Source organism: Narcine bancroftii, chromosome 10, assembly GCF_036971445.1.
Source record: "Narcine bancroftii isolate sNarBan1 chromosome 10, sNarBan1.hap1, whole genome shotgun sequence".
Classification (NCBI taxonomy): Eukaryota; Metazoa; Chordata; class Chondrichthyes; order Torpediniformes; family Narcinidae; genus Narcine; species Narcine bancroftii.
In genome coordinates, this window is record NC_091478.1 from 25,348,863 (window position 1) to 25,369,167 (window position 20,305).

At 48.3% G+C, this 20,305-nt stretch overlaps 2 protein-coding genes across 8 annotated transcripts in view; one reads left to right on the forward strand and one right to left on the reverse strand.

Moving 5' to 3' along the window:
* dnmbp (dynamin binding protein) overlaps positions 1-14,951 on the forward strand; it is a 124,109-nt gene extending 109,158 nt beyond the window's left edge. For all 5 annotated transcript variants that reach the window (XM_069900241.1, XM_069900245.1, XM_069900242.1 and 2 more), the window contains 6 exons: positions 91-219; positions 2,126-2,458; positions 6,972-7,151; positions 8,674-8,872; positions 10,520-10,983; positions 13,394-14,951. In XM_069900241.1, the coding sequence (XP_069756342.1) occupies positions 91-219; positions 2,126-2,458; positions 6,972-7,151; positions 8,674-8,872; positions 10,520-10,983; positions 13,394-13,579 (1,491 nt within the window). In that variant the 3' untranslated portion in view covers positions 13,580-14,951. The remainder of the gene's footprint in view (positions 1-90; positions 220-2,125; positions 2,459-6,971; positions 7,152-8,673; positions 8,873-10,519; positions 10,984-13,393) is intronic.
* Positions 14,952-16,628: 1,677 nt separating this feature from the next.
* abcc2 (ATP-binding cassette, sub-family C (CFTR/MRP), member 2) overlaps positions 16,629-20,305 on the reverse strand; it is a 92,271-nt gene continuing 88,594 nt past the window's right edge. For all 3 annotated transcript variants that reach the window (XM_069900247.1, XM_069900248.1, XM_069900246.1), the window contains 2 exons: positions 19,645-19,839; positions 16,629-18,054 (listed from right to left, as the gene is read on the reverse strand). In XM_069900247.1, coding sequence (XP_069756348.1) covers positions 17,925-18,054; positions 19,645-19,839 — 325 coding nt within the window. In that variant the 3' untranslated portion in view covers positions 16,629-17,924. The remainder of the gene's footprint in view (positions 18,055-19,644; positions 19,840-20,305) is intronic.

The following is a 20,305-nucleotide window of genomic DNA, read 5'->3' on the forward strand; positions in this document are numbered from 1 at the left end:
CCTCAGCTGAGTGCCAGGATGTTCCTGCCACAACCAGTGCGTTCTTCCCTGGAAGCCCGGCACAGGCTGACTGTGTTCCTTCCATTTCAGGACTCAGCGTCAGTGAAGGTTCTGGCTGCGATGAGTATTCTGGACATGTACAGCGAGAAGAATCACACCGATCTGGAACGATACCAGCGAGCTCATCGCCTCATCAGTGACAGCCTCTTCAACGACTTTGTAAGTGCTGTTTCAGGCGAGGAGGAGCTATTCTTATAGAAATTGTGGGTCACTGGGGCGAATGGGGAAGGGGTTTGTAGGACACACGTCAGGAAGTGCCACACCTGCACCCACACCTCCTCCCTCACCACCATTTGAAGCAACCGGGTGATATGCAGGGGTGATCTCTGTATCCGGTGCTTCCGTTGTCTCCACTACATCAAAGAGACTGGATGCAGACTGAACACTGTCTGCAATAATAGTGGGGATTTCCCAGCGCAAATCATTTCAATTGTGTGCCCTGCTCCTGTGCCGACGTGTCTGTCCATGGCCTCATGAACCGCCAAACCAAACCATGAATTAGAGGAGCAACACCTAATATTATGTTAGGGTAAACCGCCCCACCCCCATCTCCCTTTCTTCCCTATCCTTTCCTCAAGCTCTTCTTCCCCTTCTCCATTCAGAGAGCTACCCCATCCCCCTCCCAATTCCCAGCTCTTTTTTTCTCTTCTGTCCTCCTACCCATATCTACCTATGGCCTTTTGCCTGTGCTCTTTCTCCCACCATTTTATTCAGGCGCCTGCCTTTTTACTCATACCTCAACGAAGAGCTCGGGCCCAAAACATTGGTTTTGTATCTTTATCTGTACAAGATGAAGGACGCTGTGTGACCTGCTGAGTGTCTCCAGCATTTTTGTGTAAACCCATCCATGTTGGTGCATCTCTCTAAAACCCTCTTAAACACGGCTATGACATCTACTTCCACCACGATCTCTGGCCAACACCCTACCCTGAATCTGTCCCACATGCCTTTAAACTTTCCCCTCCCCAACCTTGAATGCATGTTCTCTGGAATCTGTCATTTTTATGTTAGGGGGGGTGGGAGAGATTCTGAGTAAGTCAGATGCTGTGATTGTAGTAAAAACACCGAAATGCTGGAGGAACTCAGCCTGTCTTTACAGTGTCCATAAAAAGCAAAGATATATTCCTGAAGTTTTGGGGCTGATCCCTTCTTCAAAGAATAAACTGAATGAGTAAGGAGCAGGAAATCTCAGAAAGTCTCTGACGCACCGTCAGTAATCACAAAAGACTGAAGTTGTGAAACTGATCGGCTTTTATTAACTATAGACCGGATCAGCCGTCAATGTCATGGATTGATCAAGGCTGAGTGGAAAGGGCAGCATGCAAAGGGCTATGGGTAGGATTGGTCTCAGGAGGCATGTCCAACCGGCAGCAGCCAATCATAGCACAACAGTCTCAGAATTCTGACAATGCTGGTTGAGGGTGGAATCCAGACCAACAAAAGGTGTTAATTGGATATGAGATGTGATGAGGCAATAATTATGTTTGTGCGAAAGGAGAAAGGGAAGGGACAGAGCTGAGGGAAGAAGTTGGGGGGAAGGTTTTAATGAAAACCAGGGAAGTCGATATTAATGCCATCCAGTTGGAGGGGGACCAGTAGGAAGATGAGGTGTGGTTCCTCTAATTTGCCGGTGGTCTCAGTCTGGCAGTGCATGAGGCCATGAACAGACAGCTCATTAAGGGAATGTGATGAGGAATTGAAATGGGAAATTCATGCTATGGTGGCAGACAGCCGAGGTGCTCAACAAAATGATCTTCCAGTCTGCGCTCAGTCTCTCCGATGTAGGGGGGGACCACAATGGGAGCACTGGATGCAGTAGATGTCCAGGAAAAAAATATTCTGATAGTCTACCCTGGGTCAATGCATTTTATGATTTTACAAACTTCCACCTAGACTCCCCTCAGCCTCTGATGCTTCAGAGAAAGCAGCCCAAGTTTATCCAACTCTCAGCCTCCAACTCAGGCAGCATCCCAGTAACCCTCCGCATCCGACCTGTCACCAGAACTGCACTCCCAAGTGTAGCCGGGCCGAAGTGTTACTCATTTCTTCTGGCGTTCTCAAACAGAGAGAGCGGACGGAGAAGCTTGTCATCAGTCCATTGACCCAGCTGTTGGGGATGTGCGCAGGGCCCAACAAGCTGATGATCAAACGGTTCGACAAGCTGCTGGATTACCACAACTGTAAGGAACGCGCTGAGAAGCTGAAGGACAAGAGGACCCTGGACGAGCTGCAGGCGGCCAAGAACAACTATGAGGCGCTCAACGCCCAACTGCTGGACGACATGCCCAGGTTCCACAAGAGCGCCGAGGAGCTTTTCATCAGCTGCGTGCGAGGTTTCGCTGATGTGCACCGAGATTTTGTGGACATGACGCTGGAGGAACTCCTGCCTCTGTCGCAGGTAAGGGGGGAGCTGTGCCCAGAACTGGGGGGCATGTCTGGACTGTTTCTCGTCCTTTGCTTGGATACTGATGCGTTCCCCAGGCATTGCCAACTCCAGCAGCCAAACACAATGGACTTGTGTGAGAAATAATAAAATGAAAATGAATTAATCCTCAACATGTCAGGCAGCATACGTGGAGATAGAAACTTTAAATAATTCTCTCCTAATATTGCCTGGTCTGGTGAGTTTCTCCTGCATTTCCCCACTCCTCTTCCCCCACTCCTCTTCCCCCACTCCTCTTCCCCCACTCCTCTTCCCCCACTCCTCTTCCCCCACTCCTCTTCCCCCACTCCTCTTCCCCCACTCCTCTTCCCCCACTCCTCTTCCCCCACTCCTCTTCCCCCACTCCTCTTCCCCCACTCCTCTTCCCCCACTCCTCTTCCCCCACTCCTCTTCCCCCACTCCTCTTCCCCCACTCCTCTTCCCCCACTCCTCTTCCCCCACTCCTCTTCCCCCACTCCTCTTCCCCCACTCCTCTTCCCCCACTCCTCTTCCCCCACTCCTCTTCCCCCACTCCTCTTCCCCCACTCCTCTTCCCCCACTCCTCTTCCCCCACTCCTCTTCCCCACTCCTCTTCCCCACTCCTCTTCCCCACTCCTCTTCCCCACTCCTCTTCCCCCACTCCTCTTCCCCCACTCCTCTTCCCCCACTCCTCTTCCCCCACTCCTCTTCCCCCACTCCTCTTCCCCCACTCCTCTTCCCCCACTCCTCTTCCCCCACTCCTCTTCCCCCACTCCTCTTCCCCCACTCCTCTTCCCCCACTCCTCTTCCCCCACTCCTCTTCCCCACTCCTCTTCCCCACTCCTCTTCCCCACTCCTCTTCCCCCACTCCTCTTCCCCACTCCTCTTCCCCCACTCCCTCTTCCCCCACTCCTCTTCCCCCACTCCTCTTCCCCCACTCCTCTTCCCCCACTCCTCTTCCCCCACTCCTCTTCCCCCACTCCTCTTCCCCCACTCCTCTTCCCCCACTCCTCTTCCCCCACTCCTCTTCCCCCACTCCTCTTCCCCCACTCCTCTTCCCCCACTCCTCTTCCCCCACTCCTCTTCCCCCACTCCTCTTCCCCCACTCCTCTTCCCCCACTCCTCTTCCCCCACTCCTCTTCCCCCACTCCTCTTCCCCCACTCCTCTTCCCCCACTCCTCTTCCCCCACTCCTCTTCCCCCACTCCTCTTCCCCCACTCCTCTTCCCCCACTCCTCTTCCCCTCCTCTCCCCACTCCTCTTCCCCCACTCCTCTTCCCCCACTCCGCTTCCCCCACTCCGCTTCCCCCACTCCTCTTCCCCCACTCCTCTTTCCCCACTCCTCTTCCCCCACTCCCTCCTGCCAGCAGCTAGGTTTGGTACAGCCATCGGGTGCGGTTTAAACTAATTTGGCAGGGGGGTGGGAACCTGTATGATAGGGCAAAGGACAGAAAAGATAAAACAGGAAAAGTTAGGTTAGGCAGCGAAAGTAAAAAATCAGAAAGAGCAAGGATGGTAAAAAAAGCAAATCTGAAGGCTTTATATCTTAATGCAAGAAGCATTCGGAACAAGGTAGATGAATTAACTGTGGAAATTGAGATAAACAAATATGATTTGATTGGGATTACAGAAACATGGCTGCAGGGTGGGCAAGCCTGGGAACTTAACATCCCGGGGTATACGATATTTAGGAGGGATCGGCAAGAAAAGGGGGTGGGGTAGTATTGATGGTGAGAGAAGGGACCGACACGATTGACAGAAAGGATATTAACTTGGAAGATGCGGAATCTATATGGGTAGAACTGAGGAATAGCAAGGGGCGGAAAACGTTAGTGGGGGTGGTATATAGGCCTCCAAATAGTAGTGTAGAGGTGAGGGAAGGCATTAAAAGAGAAATTAGAAAAGCGTGCAATAAGGGAACAGCTGTCATCATGGGAGACTTTAATTTGCATATAGATTGGACTAGTCAAATTGGTAAAAATACTGAGGAGGAGGAATTCCTTGAATGTTTACGGGACGGTTATCTAGACCAATATGTCGAGGAACCAACTCGGGAGCAGGCCATTTTAGATTGGGTATTATGCAATGATAAGGGGCTAATCAACAATCTTGTTGTACGAGGCCCTTTGGGTAGGAGTGATCACAATATGATCAAATTCTCACTCGACATGGAGAGTGATAAAATTAAAACCGAGACTAAGGTCCTGAATTTAAATAGAGGGAATTATGATGGTATGAGACGGGAGTTGAGTAAGATTGATTGGGTGGTGTTTATGGGGGAGTTGACTGTGGATAGACAATGGAAAGCATTCACAGATCTAATGGAGAAATTGCAAAAATCGTTTATACCGGTTTGGCATAAAAATAAACCAAAAAAGGTGACTCAACCGTGGATAACAAGGGAAATTAGACACAGCATTAGGTCCAAAGAGAGAGCATATCAATTGGCCAAAAAAAGTACCACAACCGAAGACTGGGAGCAGTTCAAGATGCACCAAAGGAGGACAAAGGGATTAAACAAGAGAGCAAAAATAAATTACGAAAGTAACCTTGCGGCAAATATAAAAACCGACTGCAAAAGCTTTTATAAATATGTCAAGAGGAAAAGATTGGTGAAATCCAGAGTAGGTCCTTTGCAGTCGGAATCAGGGGAATATATAATGGAGAATAAGGAAATGGCAGACCAATTAAATTCTTAATTTAGTTCTGTTTTTTACAAGAGAGGATACAAATAACCTCCCAAGGATGTTGGGAAACATAGAGACTAATGCAAGGGAGGAACTGAAAGAAATCAGTATCTCGAAGGACATGGTCTTGGGGAAATTGATGGGATTGAAGGCAGATAAATCCCAAGCGCCTGATAATCTACATACTAGGGTACTTAAGGAAGTGGCCATTCAGATAGCAGATGCTTTAAGAATTATTTTCCAGAACTCGATAGACTCAGGGTCAGTACCCATGGATTGGAGGGTAGCTAATGTTACCCCACTATTTAAAAAGGGGGGTAGAGAAAAAGTGGGGAATTATAGGCCGGTGAGCCTTACATCAGTAGTGGGCAAAATGATGGAATCCATTATTAAGGATGTAATAGCGGAGCATATGATTAGCAGAAAAGGGATCTGATGGAGTCAACATGGATTTACAAAAGGTAAATCGTGCTTGACAAATCTATTGGAATTCTTTGAGATGGTGGCAGGTAAAATAGATGGGGGAGAGCCAGTGGATGTGGTGTACCTGGGCTTCCAAAAGGCCTTTGATAAGGTCCCGCATAAAATTTTGTAAGCTGGCTTACAAAATCAAGGCTCATGGGATTGGGGGCAAAGTATTGATGTGGATTGAGAACTGGCTGGCAGGTAGAAGACAGAGAGTTGGGATAAATGGCTCATTTTCTGAGAGACAGGCGGTGACCAGTGGGGTGCCACAGGGATCTGTACTGGGACCCCAGCTGTTCACAATTTACATTAATGATCTGGATGAGGGGATTGGATGTAATATCTCCAAATTTGCAGATGACACTAAGCTAGGAGGGGTTCTGTGCACGGAAGAGGGGGTCAGGAAGCTCCAGTGTGATTTGGATAAATTGAGGGACTGGGCAGATCCATGGCAAATGCACTACAATGTGGATAAATGTGAGGTTATCCACTTTGGTAATACAAACCGGAGGGCAGATTACTATTTGAATGGAATAGATTAAGAGATGGGGAAGTGCAGAGAGACCTAGGGGTACTTGTACACCAGTCTCTGAAGGCGAGCATGCAGGTACAGCAGGTAGTTAAAAAGGCAAATGGTATGTTGGCCTTCTTATCAAGAGGGTTTGAGTCTAGGAACAAGGATACCTTACTGCAGCTGTACAGGGCCTTGGTGAGACCCCACTTGGAGTATTGTGTGCAGTTTTGGTCACCTTATCTAAGGAAGGATGTTCTTGCAATGGAAGGAGGGCAGAGGCGATTCACCAGACTGATACCTGGATTGGCAGGAATGACTTATGAGGAAAGATTGCGCAAACTGGGATTGTACTCGCTGGAGTTTAGAAGATTGAGAGGGGATCTCATAGAAACCTATAAAATTCTGGCAGGACTGGACAGAGTGGATGCGGAAGGGACGTTTCCGATGATGGGAAATTCCAGAACCCGGGGCCAGGGTTCGAGGATAATAGGCAAACCATTTAGGACCGAGATGAGGAGGAATTTCTTGACCCAGAGGGTGGTGAATCTGTGGAATTCATTGCCACAGAGAGCAGTAGAGGCAGGTTCATTAAATCTATTTAAGAGGGAATTAGATCTATTTCTTCAGTATAAGGGTATTAAGGGTTACGGAGAGAAGGCGGGGACGGGGTACTGAACTTTAAGATCAGCCATGATCTCGTTGAATGGCGGAGCAGGGTCGAATGACCTACTCCTGCTCCCATCTTCTAGGTTTCACACTGACTGGAGTCAGCTAGGCCCACAGGCTGAGTTGGACATTCTTTGCCCTTTTTCGGATGAAAACTGATGCTGTTGTTGATTCCCCAGCTGATTTTGGTGGTGAACAAGGACACAACTATCGTGGCCTCTTTCCAGGAGCAACACAGCAAGGCCATGAAGCTCCTCCAAGCCTTCAGCTTCTTCCCGGACACACTCCCCTGCTCCAGAAAGCCATTTGAACGCAAGACCACGGAACGGCAGTCATCGAGGTGGCAATTGTCTGCCATGGTGAGTATGGGTGCTTTTAGTTCTGGACTGCCCTGTTGCACCCAGGTGGGATTGGTGTACCCCAGCCGGTTTGGTTTATTCTCCTGTAGCATGTCTCGTGTCCCAGGGTCTAGGGTGCAATTAGAAAGAGACCATTCAGCCCTTCAAACCTTACCCACCTCATTATCCTGAAATTATGCTGGTCTCCAATCTAAATGAAGACCCCACCTCCCAAACTTGTTCATCTGTTCAGAAGTCAGAACAGCAGGGATCATTTGTTTGAATCCCATCTGCCTTTGCATACCTAGGTATCTGTGCTGACCATTAAATTTTGAAACACGGCACAGTCCACGAGCCCGCTTCCATCCAAATCCGTGACCAATTAATCTTCTAACTCCGTACGATATTTGGAATGTGGGAGAAAACCGGAGCACCTAGAGGAAACCCATACTAACACCTTACAGACAGCGCTGGATTTGAATCCAGTTGCTGGCGCTGTAGTAGTGTTGTACTGACCCCCTACGCTTACAAACGCTTGGGTCGGGGGAGATGTTTGTCAGGTAATGGGAGACAGCGATAACTTCATTCAGGGGTGGCCAAATCCAGATCTTTGACATGTAATGTAAGGCTCATGGAAGTATGTTTGTTGAGACAGGAATCGTACGAGCTGGTGCTTCCAATGGTAGTGTTGGTGGGTGTGCAATAGTCGATACCGTATAAATGTCAACCCCCTCCCCCCTATTTTTGGCTGCCCATCTGAGCTCCTGATGCCCCAACCGTGGACTCTCACCCAGACCCCGGTGCTCGCCCATCAGAGCTCTCGATGCCCCATACATGGACTTACCACCTGATCCTGGCTACCCATCCATCCGAGCTCCCAATGCCCTAGACGACACAGGTACTACTGTACTCAAAGGTAGTGTGTAATAGTCAACTCCCTCAATTTTACCCTAAAAATTGGTCCTCAAAATTCAGCTATTACCCAAGTATATACATTATGTGGACCTTTTGATTATTGAAACTGATACACATTGCCAGTTTATAAGCTACATACATGAATAAATATTATTATGTACATGTATTTCTTAATATTTACGGTATATAAAATTTCATAACAAGGTGGCATGTTGACACAGTGGTTAGCTCAGCACTGTTATAGCGCAAAAAATCGGGATCAGAGTTCGAATCCGGTGCTGTCTGTAATGAGTTTGTGGGCTTCCTCAGGGGCTCCAGTTTCCTCCCACTCTTCAAAACATACAGGGGTTGTAGGATAATTGGGCGGCACGGGCTCATGGGCTGAATTGGCCGGTGACCGTGCTGTATGTCTAAAATAAGCTGTGCATGTAAGAGTAAAAACGTGTGTGTAATAATTCACCATGACTTGCAGCTCTCACACATCTGAAGTTTATCGAATGTGGCCACCCCTGATTTAGTTGAAAGGTGGAATATTCTGGGGGAGCTGATTGACCTCTGCTTGCTCCGACCATAAAGATGATACCAGGTTTGTGCTGTAACCAGCCCCATTTCTCTTGTCTCTCTCTAGCCAATGGCCACGTTTCAGAGCGGGGAACAGCGGACATCCTTGTTGGCCAAGTATGAGCCTGACAAGCTCTACCAGGCGGACCGGAACTTCAATGCTGCTCAGGAACTGGACCTCTCCCTGCTGGAAGGAGACCTGGTTGGAGTCATTAAACAGCAAGATCCCATGGGTAGCCAGAACCGTTGGCTGGTGGACAATGGCGGTAGGGGCTGACTGTTGACCTGCTCTCGGTTCTCTTTTACCTCCAGGAAGTTAGATGTGGGGTCTTCAGTTTCTATGACCCATTATTGATGGTCCAACCATCAAATGTCTTGGACCCCGAGTGGATATCTCTCCCCTGCTCCCCCACCTTGCTCTCCTTTCCCTCCCGTCTTGACTGTGTTCCCCTTTAAGGCCAGCCTGGCTGTGCCAGTAAGGAGAAACCTGACCCTAGCCACCTGACACGGTCGTGACTACCACATGGAGATGTGGGAAGAGCTCTCCCACCATGACCAGGGCTTGCATTTCTAAAATGCCCTTTGGGATATTGTAAACAAAGGATATTTGTTTAAAATTTAAGAAAATTAGCAGCAGATTTTGGCATAGCAAGTCACACATATCACTGTGACAGTGTGCGTGTTTGTATGTGTCAGTGTGCGTGTGACTGCATGTGCATGTGTGTATTTGAGCGCGTGTTCACTTGTGCATCTGTGTGTTAATTCACGTATTAATACTGACCAGAGCTCTGGATGGAGAGCCTTATACCTGGAAGAACACCTTGCTGTCTAGTTTCTCACCTTTTGGAGGCCTTCCTGGCCTTGCAGCGTAGGTCTCTGGTCCCAGCTACTCCCTCACGGCTTTGCTCCAGGCCTGCAGAGATCGTGAAGAGTCAGGCATGTTATTAGATTAGGGAAGACCCCTCTGCTTTAAGGACAGCAGATCACCTCCTTGGAAGGGCTATTTCTACTGTGATTAAACTTAGAACATTCTAACACATTCTGCCCCACAATGTTGTGCCGATCCATGTAAACCTACTGCACAGCAACCTAACTCTTCCCTACCTCACACCCATAACCCTCTATTTATCCTGTGCCTGTCTAAGAGTCTTGAATGTCCCTATTGTACCAGCCTCCACCACCAGCCCTGCCAATATATTCCAGGTCCCCACCTACTTCTGGCATCTCCCCTAAACTTTCCTATATTCATTTTTCAGTAGATGTTCATTGGTTTTTGCTATTGTCACCCCAGGAGAAAGGAGCTGGCTGACCACCATATCTAAGCCCCTTATATTCCTCTATTACGTCACCTCTCGTCCTTTAAAATTTTGTTTCAAGTGAGGTTTGTATCTTGATTTTTTTTTCTGACTCTGGCTGTCAAAGATGTGCATTAAATGCTAGTCTTGTCTCCAAGGCTCTTGTATCAGTGATTCCATAATCCCGTTTCTGTGTAGGGGTGGAGGTTGGGGGGGGGGGGGTGGTGGGTGGTGTCTGTAGGGGATGGCGCAGAGGTGAAATGGGGAGAGTCCCTCTCTCTATCAATATGGCGTCGATCCTGACCTCCCGTGTAGAGTTTGTATGTTCCACCCAGGATTCGCCCCTGGGTGGTCCGGTTTACTCCCTGGTCCCAAGGTCGTTGGGTCAGTCGATCGCCTTGACTGTGCGGGTTAATGGTGGATGTGGGGGGGTGGATTTATTGTCCATGGAGTAGTGTCCAGGGACATGATCAAATGGGGGAGCAGGTTCAATGGGCCGGATGGCCCCCTTTAGTTACTTCTGTTTAAACTCAGCTGCGAGGTGGGGTGGGTTGCAGGGAGGAGATGGCCAAGGTGCTCAGAGCTGCGTGTGATTAACGTCCGGGCATTTCCCCCCAGCAACAAGAGGCTTTGTGTACAGTTCCTTCCTGAAGCCATACGACTCCCGCCGCAGCCATTCTGACGTCTCGGTGGAAAGCCACTCCTCCAACGAGTCGGGCTATGACGGCTCGTCCCCAGTGATCTCCTGGCAAGATAACACCTCGGTGCTGACGGTCAACCACTCCGCTGGCACGGCTTCCTACTCCACAGAGACCACTGGCCCACCGAGGCCACAACAAGCGGAGACGACGCGCTCTGAGCCCTCTTTGCGTCCGCCGACCCTGCGCTCCAATACCTTCGACCCCTCATCAGCTGCAAGCTCTCCCCGGTCAAAGAACTCCTGCCCAGCGGCACAGCCAAAACGTTCCAGCCAGATGGAGTACTCGCTGCCGCGGAGGAGTCAGGAGACCAGCCGAGTGTTGCGTCGGGCGGCGTCGCAGGAGGGCTACTTGGATGGCAACAGCTTCGATCCGGGGCAGCAGGTAAGAGCACCACGTTTCAGAGTGGGAGGTTGGCATGCAGTTGTCTCTGTGGATGCACAACTCCCTGAAATCATTCACCTCCTCACCCACTATCCCCAATTCCTGTCTGTGTCTCACCCGAACCAGTTAATCAAGAAAGTCTGCAGATGTTGGGGTTCGAGCGCAGTACACAAACGTGCTGGAGAAACTGATCTCTCATGGTAACCCTACCCTGTCCTGTGTTTCCTTCTGTTGTACTTGTTTATGGATGGACTTGCTGGATAGCTTGCAAAACAAGCCTTTTCACTGTACCTTAGCACATGTGAGAAGAAACGTAATTTTTTTTCAGTGTTTTTATTGAAATTGAGATTCCACATTGAAAAATACAGAGTGCATAAGAAAAGTTTTTTTAAAAGTACATTACGCTTAGATCACACCAGTTCATCCAAGGTACCCCGCATTCTCAATCAAACAAATTATATTACAGTAATATTCATAAAAAAATCTAAACCCTCTACTAAAAATGAAGCTGTTTGGAAAAGAGAGGAAAAAAATAATTCCTTATCAAAGTAATGAAATCCTTATTAGTCAACACTTCTGCATTCATATCAAAGCAGAGATTCTGAAAATAATTCCTAAACGGTCCCCACATTGTTTGAAAATTTAAATTCAAATCAGAAATTGAGCATCTTATCATCTCTAAATGTAAACATGACATGAAGTCACGTAGCCATTGAATATGAGTAGGCGGGGTAATGTCCCTCCATCTGAGCTACACTGCCCGCCTCGCCATAAGTAAAAGCTAATACATGAAAATTAGATGCCATTAAAGTTATGTCAATCTCTCCAATAATATCAAACAAGGCTGTTAAAGGATCAGGCTTAAAAGTAACTTTAAAGAGTGCAGAAAAAGTTTGAAAAACTTCATTCCAGTATTTCTCAACTCTGGCATGTCCAAAATATATGACTAAATGAAGCGTCTCCATTGTTGCATCTATCACAATGAGGAGATACATCAGCATAAAAACAAGATAATTTGACTTTGGGATGTGTGAGCTCTATGGACTATAAATTGTAGGAGGGAGTGGTGGGCACATAAAGATGGGTTTATGGAGGTTAAGGGATCAACAGGTAGTAGGTTAGTGCAAAAATGTATCAGCGGTGTGTTCTCCCAGTAGTACACTGGGATGTTATTCTTCACCAAGACATAGGAGCAGATCCACTGCCCAGAATCAGAATTTGTTGTCATGAAAGTGTCACAAAATTCGTTGTTTTGCGGCAGCGTTACAGGTACAAAATTGCTCTAAATTATATATTTTTTAAATTGGTGTAAAGGAAAAGGTGAGGGAGTGTTTGTGGGTCATTGTCTGTTCAGAAATCAGAGGGGAAGAAGCTGTTTTTTGTACCATTGAGTGCTCATCCTCGGGCATCTTTATCTCCTTCCTGATTGTAGCAGTGAGAAGAGGGCAGGGCCCAGGTGGTGAGGATCCTTGGGGATGGAGGCTGATTTCCTGAAATACCACCTCTTGTAGATGTCCTCAATGGAGTGAAGACTATGATGCCATTGGCCAAATTCACAACTCTCCATAGCAGTGATTCTCAACCTTTTTCTTTCCACTCACATACCACTTTAACTATTCTCTATGCCATAGGTGATCTGTGATCACTTTAAGGTGATATGTGAGTGGAAAGAAAAAGTTTGAAAACCACAGTTTTAATCGTACCTAATTGACTCGTTATGTGCATGGTTTCATAACTCCAAAGGAAATGGACCAATGACAGTTTTTCTCACAAAATATTTCAGTAACAATTGGGTCTCGAGCAGTGATTCTCAACCCTGCCTTCCCACTCACATTTCACCTTAAGCAATCCCTTTCTAATCAAGAGCACTTATGCCATAAGGATTACTTAAAATGGTTTATGAGTGGAAAGGATTGAGAATCACTGCTCTGTAGTCTTTTCCTGTCCTGAGCATTAGCACCTCCATACCAGACAGTGATGCAACTCATCAGAATGCTCCCCACAGTACATCTGTAGAAATTTGCAAGAGCCTTTGGTGACGTACCAAATCTCCTGAAGCTACTCACGAAGTATAGACACCGGCAAGCCTTCTTCATGGTTGCATCAACATGAAGGCCAGGAATTTGAAGAGACTGGTTTCCTGATGTCCACAATCAGTTCCTTAGTTGTTGTGGCGCCCCTCAATTAGCTGATCTTTCTCCCTCCTTCCACTTCCTTGTAGTCGCCTGTGATTCTGCTAGCGACTTTGGTGTCATTGGCAGATTTGTAGTTGGCGTTTGAATTGTGCCGAGCTGCACAATGAGTAGAGCAGTGGGCTAAGCATTCAGTTAGATTGTGGCCTCTGCTCCGCTTTTGCCTGTCTGTTCCACGTGGATCTGTTCTCCATCTGACCACTTCCCTCCCTGCCTAGGTTTATTACGCCGTCTACGACTTCAGGGCTCGTTGCTCCAATGAACTCTCCATCACCAACAACCAACGGCTGCGGATCCTGCGTTTCCATGACATGAACGGGAACCAGGAGTGGTGGCTGGCAGAGGCCAACGGGAGGCAGGGATATGTCCCGGCAACATACATCAGGAAAACGGAATACACGTGAGGTGGGGTGGGGGGGTGGGGGGTGAAGGAGGCAGAGAGGGGCTCGAACCAACAGCCCTCTCATGTCTCAACATAACCAGCTTGGAGGGGGAGACTGGGCTTCTCCTTGGAAGCAAGATCTCACTTCTCAACCACTGTTTCAGGAAGGGATGGTTTGAGCTGCACCATCAACCCAATCTGCTCATGCAAAAGCGGCCTCGACTGGCAAATCCAGCAAAGCATACGACCCTCACGCAAGAACTTTACAGCCCGTGCCAATCTGGACAACAGTGACTGTTTTGAAATGAGGATTTCACAGCGGACAAGACTACCTAATTGTGCGCTTGCATAGCGCTGTGGCAACCCATTGAGGGAAAAGGCCGGTTTATGCAGCTGGTGACACAGCAGGATTCCACGTACCAGGTATGGATTCCAAGCCAGTGAGAACACTTGACAAACTTTTCCAGAATATGTATAAATGCAGTATTTTAAGCTCGATGTATCTGCCTAGAATGTACACAGAATGGCATTTAACACTACACATAGCAGATTTTTATAATGTACTCAGAGTATTTTGGCTGTGATTGGTTCAGCTGTAAATTCTGGATATATTTGGTCAAACCGCAAGATTGAATAAAACCAAAGCAGGGGATTGCTCATGGTGGGGTTGGAGAGAGTCAGCTCAAAACTAAATGGGAGGTTTGGTGTGCGTGGTCTTCTGACCAGTGTAGGAGAGCCTGTCCCTTGTCACAGCAGATCAAAAAAGGTCATTCAACCCCATAGGAGAAACGCATGCCAAGTCTCTACTGAATGTGCATGGGTCTGCCTCGTAGAGAGCCCAGTCCCATCCAATGGCTAAGAGCTCCTTCTCACAAGTGAGCAATTTACATGAATAAGTTGAGCTCAGAGTTGCTCAGTGTACTCCCTATTACATTGCTTGGATGTGCTATGTGGTATTGATGTTAAATCCTACCCATGGTAACTGGACCTGATGTGGCAACTGGATGCAGGCTTCTGATGGTCCATCCTTCTGACCCAGCCTCACCCCTGGGTGCTAAACAAAACCACCAACCCTGTCCAGGCCTGGTGCATCCAAATCTCCTCTCAGCACATGGAAGCCCCATGGCACAGGCTGGGAAAAGGATGGGCGTCGATCATCAGTAGAACCGTAGAAAGCCCCACACCACAGAAGCAGGCCCATCGAGTCTGTGCTGAACATCCCTACCTCAGATGGGCTCCCTCCGAGAGAGGTGAAGGATTGTGAGCGTACTGCAGATGTTTATCAACAGGCAGTCCATCACCACCTTCGACAGCCCATTCTGATGAATGTTGTCAACACCTGGTGTTGACAAATGAAGGGAGTGTTGTATCTGAAATTAAATGGATGTAATGTCTCTGACAGTTTATGTGTGCAGGTCTGTGTCTGCGTGCGAGAGATAGAGAAAGGCTCTGAAATCCTCTTGTGACAATTTTTTGTGTGCTGCGGCAAGGAATTTAATCTTAAAAGCTGCTTGATAAATGCAGTCAACTCCTGCGGAGGCAGGTCACACATCTCAATAACCTAGAATCCTTGGCCATGAATTGTACTGTAACATCAGTTGTTAATGGAGGCATTTTTGGCCTGTGTGTGAGAGGTGAAGGACCCTTAAAACAGTTGGCCCAGAGCAGAGAGGAAAGGGCGCCCATCGAGTCCATATTGGACATCTACAGTCATCTCATTTCCTTCTCCCCACAATCTCATCACCTCACCCCCAGATTCTACCCCTCACCCATGCATTCCACAGTGGCCAGTTAAACAGTCTTTGGGATGTGGAAGAAAATAGGAATGACTGGGGTTGTTGGGGGAACCCACACAGTCACAGGAAGAAAGTACAAACTCCACACAGGAAGCACCGGGGATCAAACCGGGTTCCCTAAGGTGGTGCCTCTATCACTCTTATTAGGCCCTATTCGTCTTTCTAAACTCCCTCTCTTTGTATCTCCAAGTTCTGCAACAGGGAAACAGGCCCTTCTGCCCAACTGACCAAACTAGTCCTATTTACATCTGTGGACATTTATTGGGATTTAGAGGTGATCAGGGCATTGTATCTTCCTTCTGGACATTTCACCCCCCTTTTTCCCCCCCCCCCCCCGCCCAACTTTCCAATATAATGTTGGAAAATGTATGGTCATGTACTTTGGTAGAAGGAAAAAAAGAAACTATTATTTGGATGGGGAGAAAATTCAGAGGTGCAAAGGGACTTGGGAGTCCTCGTGCAGGTTAACCTCCAGGTTGAGTCAGTGGTGAAGAAGGTGAATGCAAAGTTGGTATTCATATCCACAGGGATAGGATACAAGAGCAGAGATGTGATATTGGGTATATCTGAGGCCTCACTTGGAGTACAGGATACAGTTTTGGGCTCCTTATTTAAGGAAGGATGTGCTGGCATTGGAGAGGGTTCAGAGAAGAATGATTCCTGGAATGAAGGGATTAGTGTATGAGGAACATTTGATGGCTCTTGGATTATACTTCTGGGAGTTCAGAAGAGTTGGGACCTCATAGAAGCATTTTGAATGTTGAAAGGCCTGGACAGAGATGTGGCAAAGTTGTTCTCCATGGTGGGGAAGTCCAGGACAAGATGACATAACTTCAGGATTGAAGGGCACCCATTTAAAACTGAGGAATTTCTTTTGCTTGCCAGTGAGTGGTGAACCTTTGGAATTTGCTACCACAGGAGGCCAGGTCATTGGATGTATTTAAGGCAAGGACTGATAGCTATGTGAATAGTCAGGGGAGTGGGAGAATGGATCTGCTCATGATGGAATGGCAGGGCAGAATTAATGGGCCAAATGGTCTACTTCTGCTCCTGTATCTTATGGTCCCTGCAGCCTTTCCCCTGGCTACCCAGTTTCAAGCCCACACCTTACTCCACTGTGCTATGGGTCAGGGGGCCTTGAGTTTGGATGCCAAGTCTGACCAAACATTGGCTGGGCGACCGAAGACCCTTTGTCTAAGCAAGCAGAGCTCACGGATCAGTGGAAATGAACAGCAGCAGCAATGGAGACAGACTATTAACACACCAACGACTCGATTCTCTGGTTTGACACGGTGAGTTCAGCACCTGCATTATTTTATTCACACACAACATGATTCCTACCACCCACAGAACCGATCCGTTCCATCAAATGCTGCCAGCTGGGAGAATGGGACACATTTAAAGCTGCAACTGTATTGGCTGTGCTTTCCCTGGGCTGGTCAACGACCAGTCCCGGTAAAATGTCCGCAACCCCTTACAGGGCCAGCAGTCAAAATGGCATCACACTAAGAAGTGCAAGTCTGGGCAGTGTATGTGGGAAGGGAGATTATGGAGAGGATTTGGGTGCAGATTATAGCGAGGGTCAGGGGGCTGTGTTGGTGGGGATTATAGTCTGGTAGAGGTTATAGAGGAGGTCTGGGGACTATGGTTTGGGGGAATTTTAGAGAGAGTCCAGGTGTTGAGGGATTTATAGAGTGAGTCCTCGTGCTCTGTTGAAGGAGATTATTTGGGGGTGGTGGGGGGTGAAGAAGGTTATAATGTGAGTATAGGTGCTGTGGTGAGAGATTATAGAGCAAGTCCTGGTTCTCTAGTGAAGGGTATTATATAGGGGATTTGGGTGGTGGGGGGGGGGTAGGGGTGGAAAAGAAGATTATGGTGTGAGTATAGTTGCTGTGGTGAGAGATTATAGAGCAAGACCTGGTGAATGTATAGAGGGGGTTATGGTGCGTGGGTGGGGAAGAGAGTGAGTGTAGGTGCTGTGGTGAGGGATTATGGAGGGTGTCTGGGTGCTGCAGTGGGGAGGAATTTCAGACAGGATCCAGGTGTGGGTGGGGGGTTATAGAGGTGATCTGGGTTTCAGGGGTTTATAGAGAAGGTCTTGCTACTCTGGGGAGGGGGATTAAATTCAGGAAAGAGATATCAGGATGGGATCCAATGCACAAAGGTGCTGAGAAACTCAGCAGGTCATGTACCATCCATAGGAAGTGGAGGATAACCAGCATTTCAGGCCTGAGGCCAGAGACATGGGGGCTACTGATGGTGAGTATGTTTCCCAGCAGAAACCTTGATGTTCCACTTCCGCACCCATCCTGAACCTAGAAGGTCAGGCCAGGCATCACCTCCAGTTGCTGGAAACCTTGGCTAACCTTCTACAATCCCTGGCCTATTGGCATAGCAGCAAATGTCGGCTTTGTATTTCTTTTAAAGAGAGAGGGCAGCTAGGGAGTGCCTGTCTATTCCCTGAGTCAATGGAGCAGAGGAAGTCAACCCTCTTGCTCCAACCCTGTAGCTGCCCTCCTTCCAAACAGTTGACGGCAGCCCTGGTTGTAGAAATAGTGTCCAGAAAGCCCCTCAAAGGGCAGTATCCCCTTCCAATGTCACCCCTGCATCCTTTGCCAGTCTGTAGAAGAGTCCTTTGTTTTGAAGGAGGGCAAGGGGGCTGTCAAACTCCAGGATTCTTCCAACATCCAAAACCATCACCCTACCAAAAAAAAGAGCAGCAGTTTGAGTTACTTTAACTTCTGGACCCCAAGAGGGCCACCAACCATGCAGAGGCTTCGGGGGGGGAAGATTTGAAAGAGGATCTAAGGCGCAGGGGTAGGTAATGCAATTAGCAGAATGTTACTACAGCACCAGTGACCATGGTTCAAATTCGCCCAACTGTCTGTAAGGAGCTTACTCGTTCTACCCATGTCTGCATGGGTTTCCTCCCACCTTCAAAGATATATGGGGTTGGTAGGTTAACTGGGTAACACAGTTCAAGGGCCAGAAGAGCCTGTTACTGTGCTGTATTTCTAAAATTGTTTCACAGAGGGTGTATGGAATGAGCCGCCAGAAAAAGCTGATTTGGGGACAATTACAATGTTAGAAGGCATTTGGTCAGGTGTATGGATAGGAAAGGTTATAGGCCGAATGCAGGTAGGTAGAACATCTCATCTAATGAGGAGAACTGTCAGACCATAAGATATAGGAGCAGAAGTGGACCATTCTACCCATCAATTCTGGCCTCCCATTCCATCATGAGCTCCCACTCATTCTTCCACTCAGCCCCTCTCCCCATAACTTTTGATACCCTGACTATTCAGATATCTATCGCTCTCTGCCTTAAACACACCCAATGACTTGGCCTCCACAGCTGCCCATAGTAGCAAATTCCTTCGCATCTGTTTTAAATGGGCGTCCCTCAATCCTGAAGTTGTGCCTTCTTGCCCGAGACTCCTCTACCATAGAAACTAATTGGCTTCATCTACTCTGTCCAGTCTCAGATGTACCTATAGAGTCTCAACATTCCAACCCTGCTCTTGTATCCTATTCCACTGGAGATGAATGTCAACATTGCATTCACCTTCTTCACCACCGACTCAACCTGCACGAGGACTCCGAAGTCACTTTGCACCTCCAAATTTAGAATTTTCTCCCCATCCAAGCAATAGTCTGCCCTTTTATTCCTTCTGCCAAAGTACATAGCCATATACTTTCCAACACTATGTTTCATTTGCCACTTCTTGGTCTATTCCACTAATTATCTAAGTGTCTTTGCAGTCCCTGCCCTTCCACTTGTCTTTGTATCATCTGCAACTTCAGCCACAAAGCCATTATCCAAATCATAAATGTACGATGTAAAGTGGCCCCAACACCACTGGTAACAGGTAACTAACCAAAATAGGATTCCTTTATTCCTACTATTTCCTCCCAATCAGCCAATGTTCTACCCATCACCGACACACCAGAGGTAATTTACAACAACCTAGTCACCTACCTACTGACCCACGCCAACCCTCACCCCAATCTTTTGGATGTTGGAGGAATCTGGTACACCTGGCAAGAAAACCCAGTGAGAGCATGTAAACTCCACACAGAGAGCGCAGGGGGGAATGGTCAGGGGGCACTAACTGCTGTGTGATTAGGAGGGAGTAGGGGATGTGAAGGGAGCAGCAGGGGTTCTCCTGGCCCACTGACTCACAGCCGAGCAGAATGTGTGCCCTCTGGCCGTTCCAGGCAGGGTATACGGGATCTTGCTGTGCACAGGCCGCGGATAGGGTGGGTGCCTCAGAGGGATGCTGCGCTTTACCTGGTACAGTCCATGATGGTGTGGATGCGGTGGGCAATGATCAGCACAGTGCAGTCAGCGAATTCTGTGTGGATGGTGGACTGGATGAGTTTGTCGGTCTCTAGGTCCACCGCAGCCGTGGCTTCATCCAGGATCAGGACCTTGGATTTCCGTAGCAGTGCCCGAGACAGGCAAAGCAACTGGCGCTGCCCCACGCTGCGGAGGGGGGAGGAATTGAGGTGGATGGTCATTAATTGGCTCAGACTACCAACTCCAGAAGGATAAAAGGGGAAGGGGAGGGGGGAAGAAGAGATGGCACTGTCCCATGCTATGGTGGAAAGAGGCAGTCACTCCTCAGCTTGGAGTACCAGCTCCAGATGGACGAAGGGGAAGGGTGGGAGGGATGGTCATTCATCAGTTCAGAGAATGATTTCCATAGGGAAGAACAGGGAGGGATGGGGAGATGGTAACTCCACGGCTTAGGGAATGACTCCCATCAGCACGGGGTTGGAGTCACTCATTGGCTCAGGGAACCTTAGGAACAGATGGAGAGGGGTGGGGAGAGAAAAAAGGTCACTCCTCAGCTCAGAGTACCACCTCCAGAGGGACAAATGGGGAGGGGTGGGAGGGACATGCTCTCATTGGCTCAGAGAACCATAGGAACAGACGGGGAGGAGGGTTC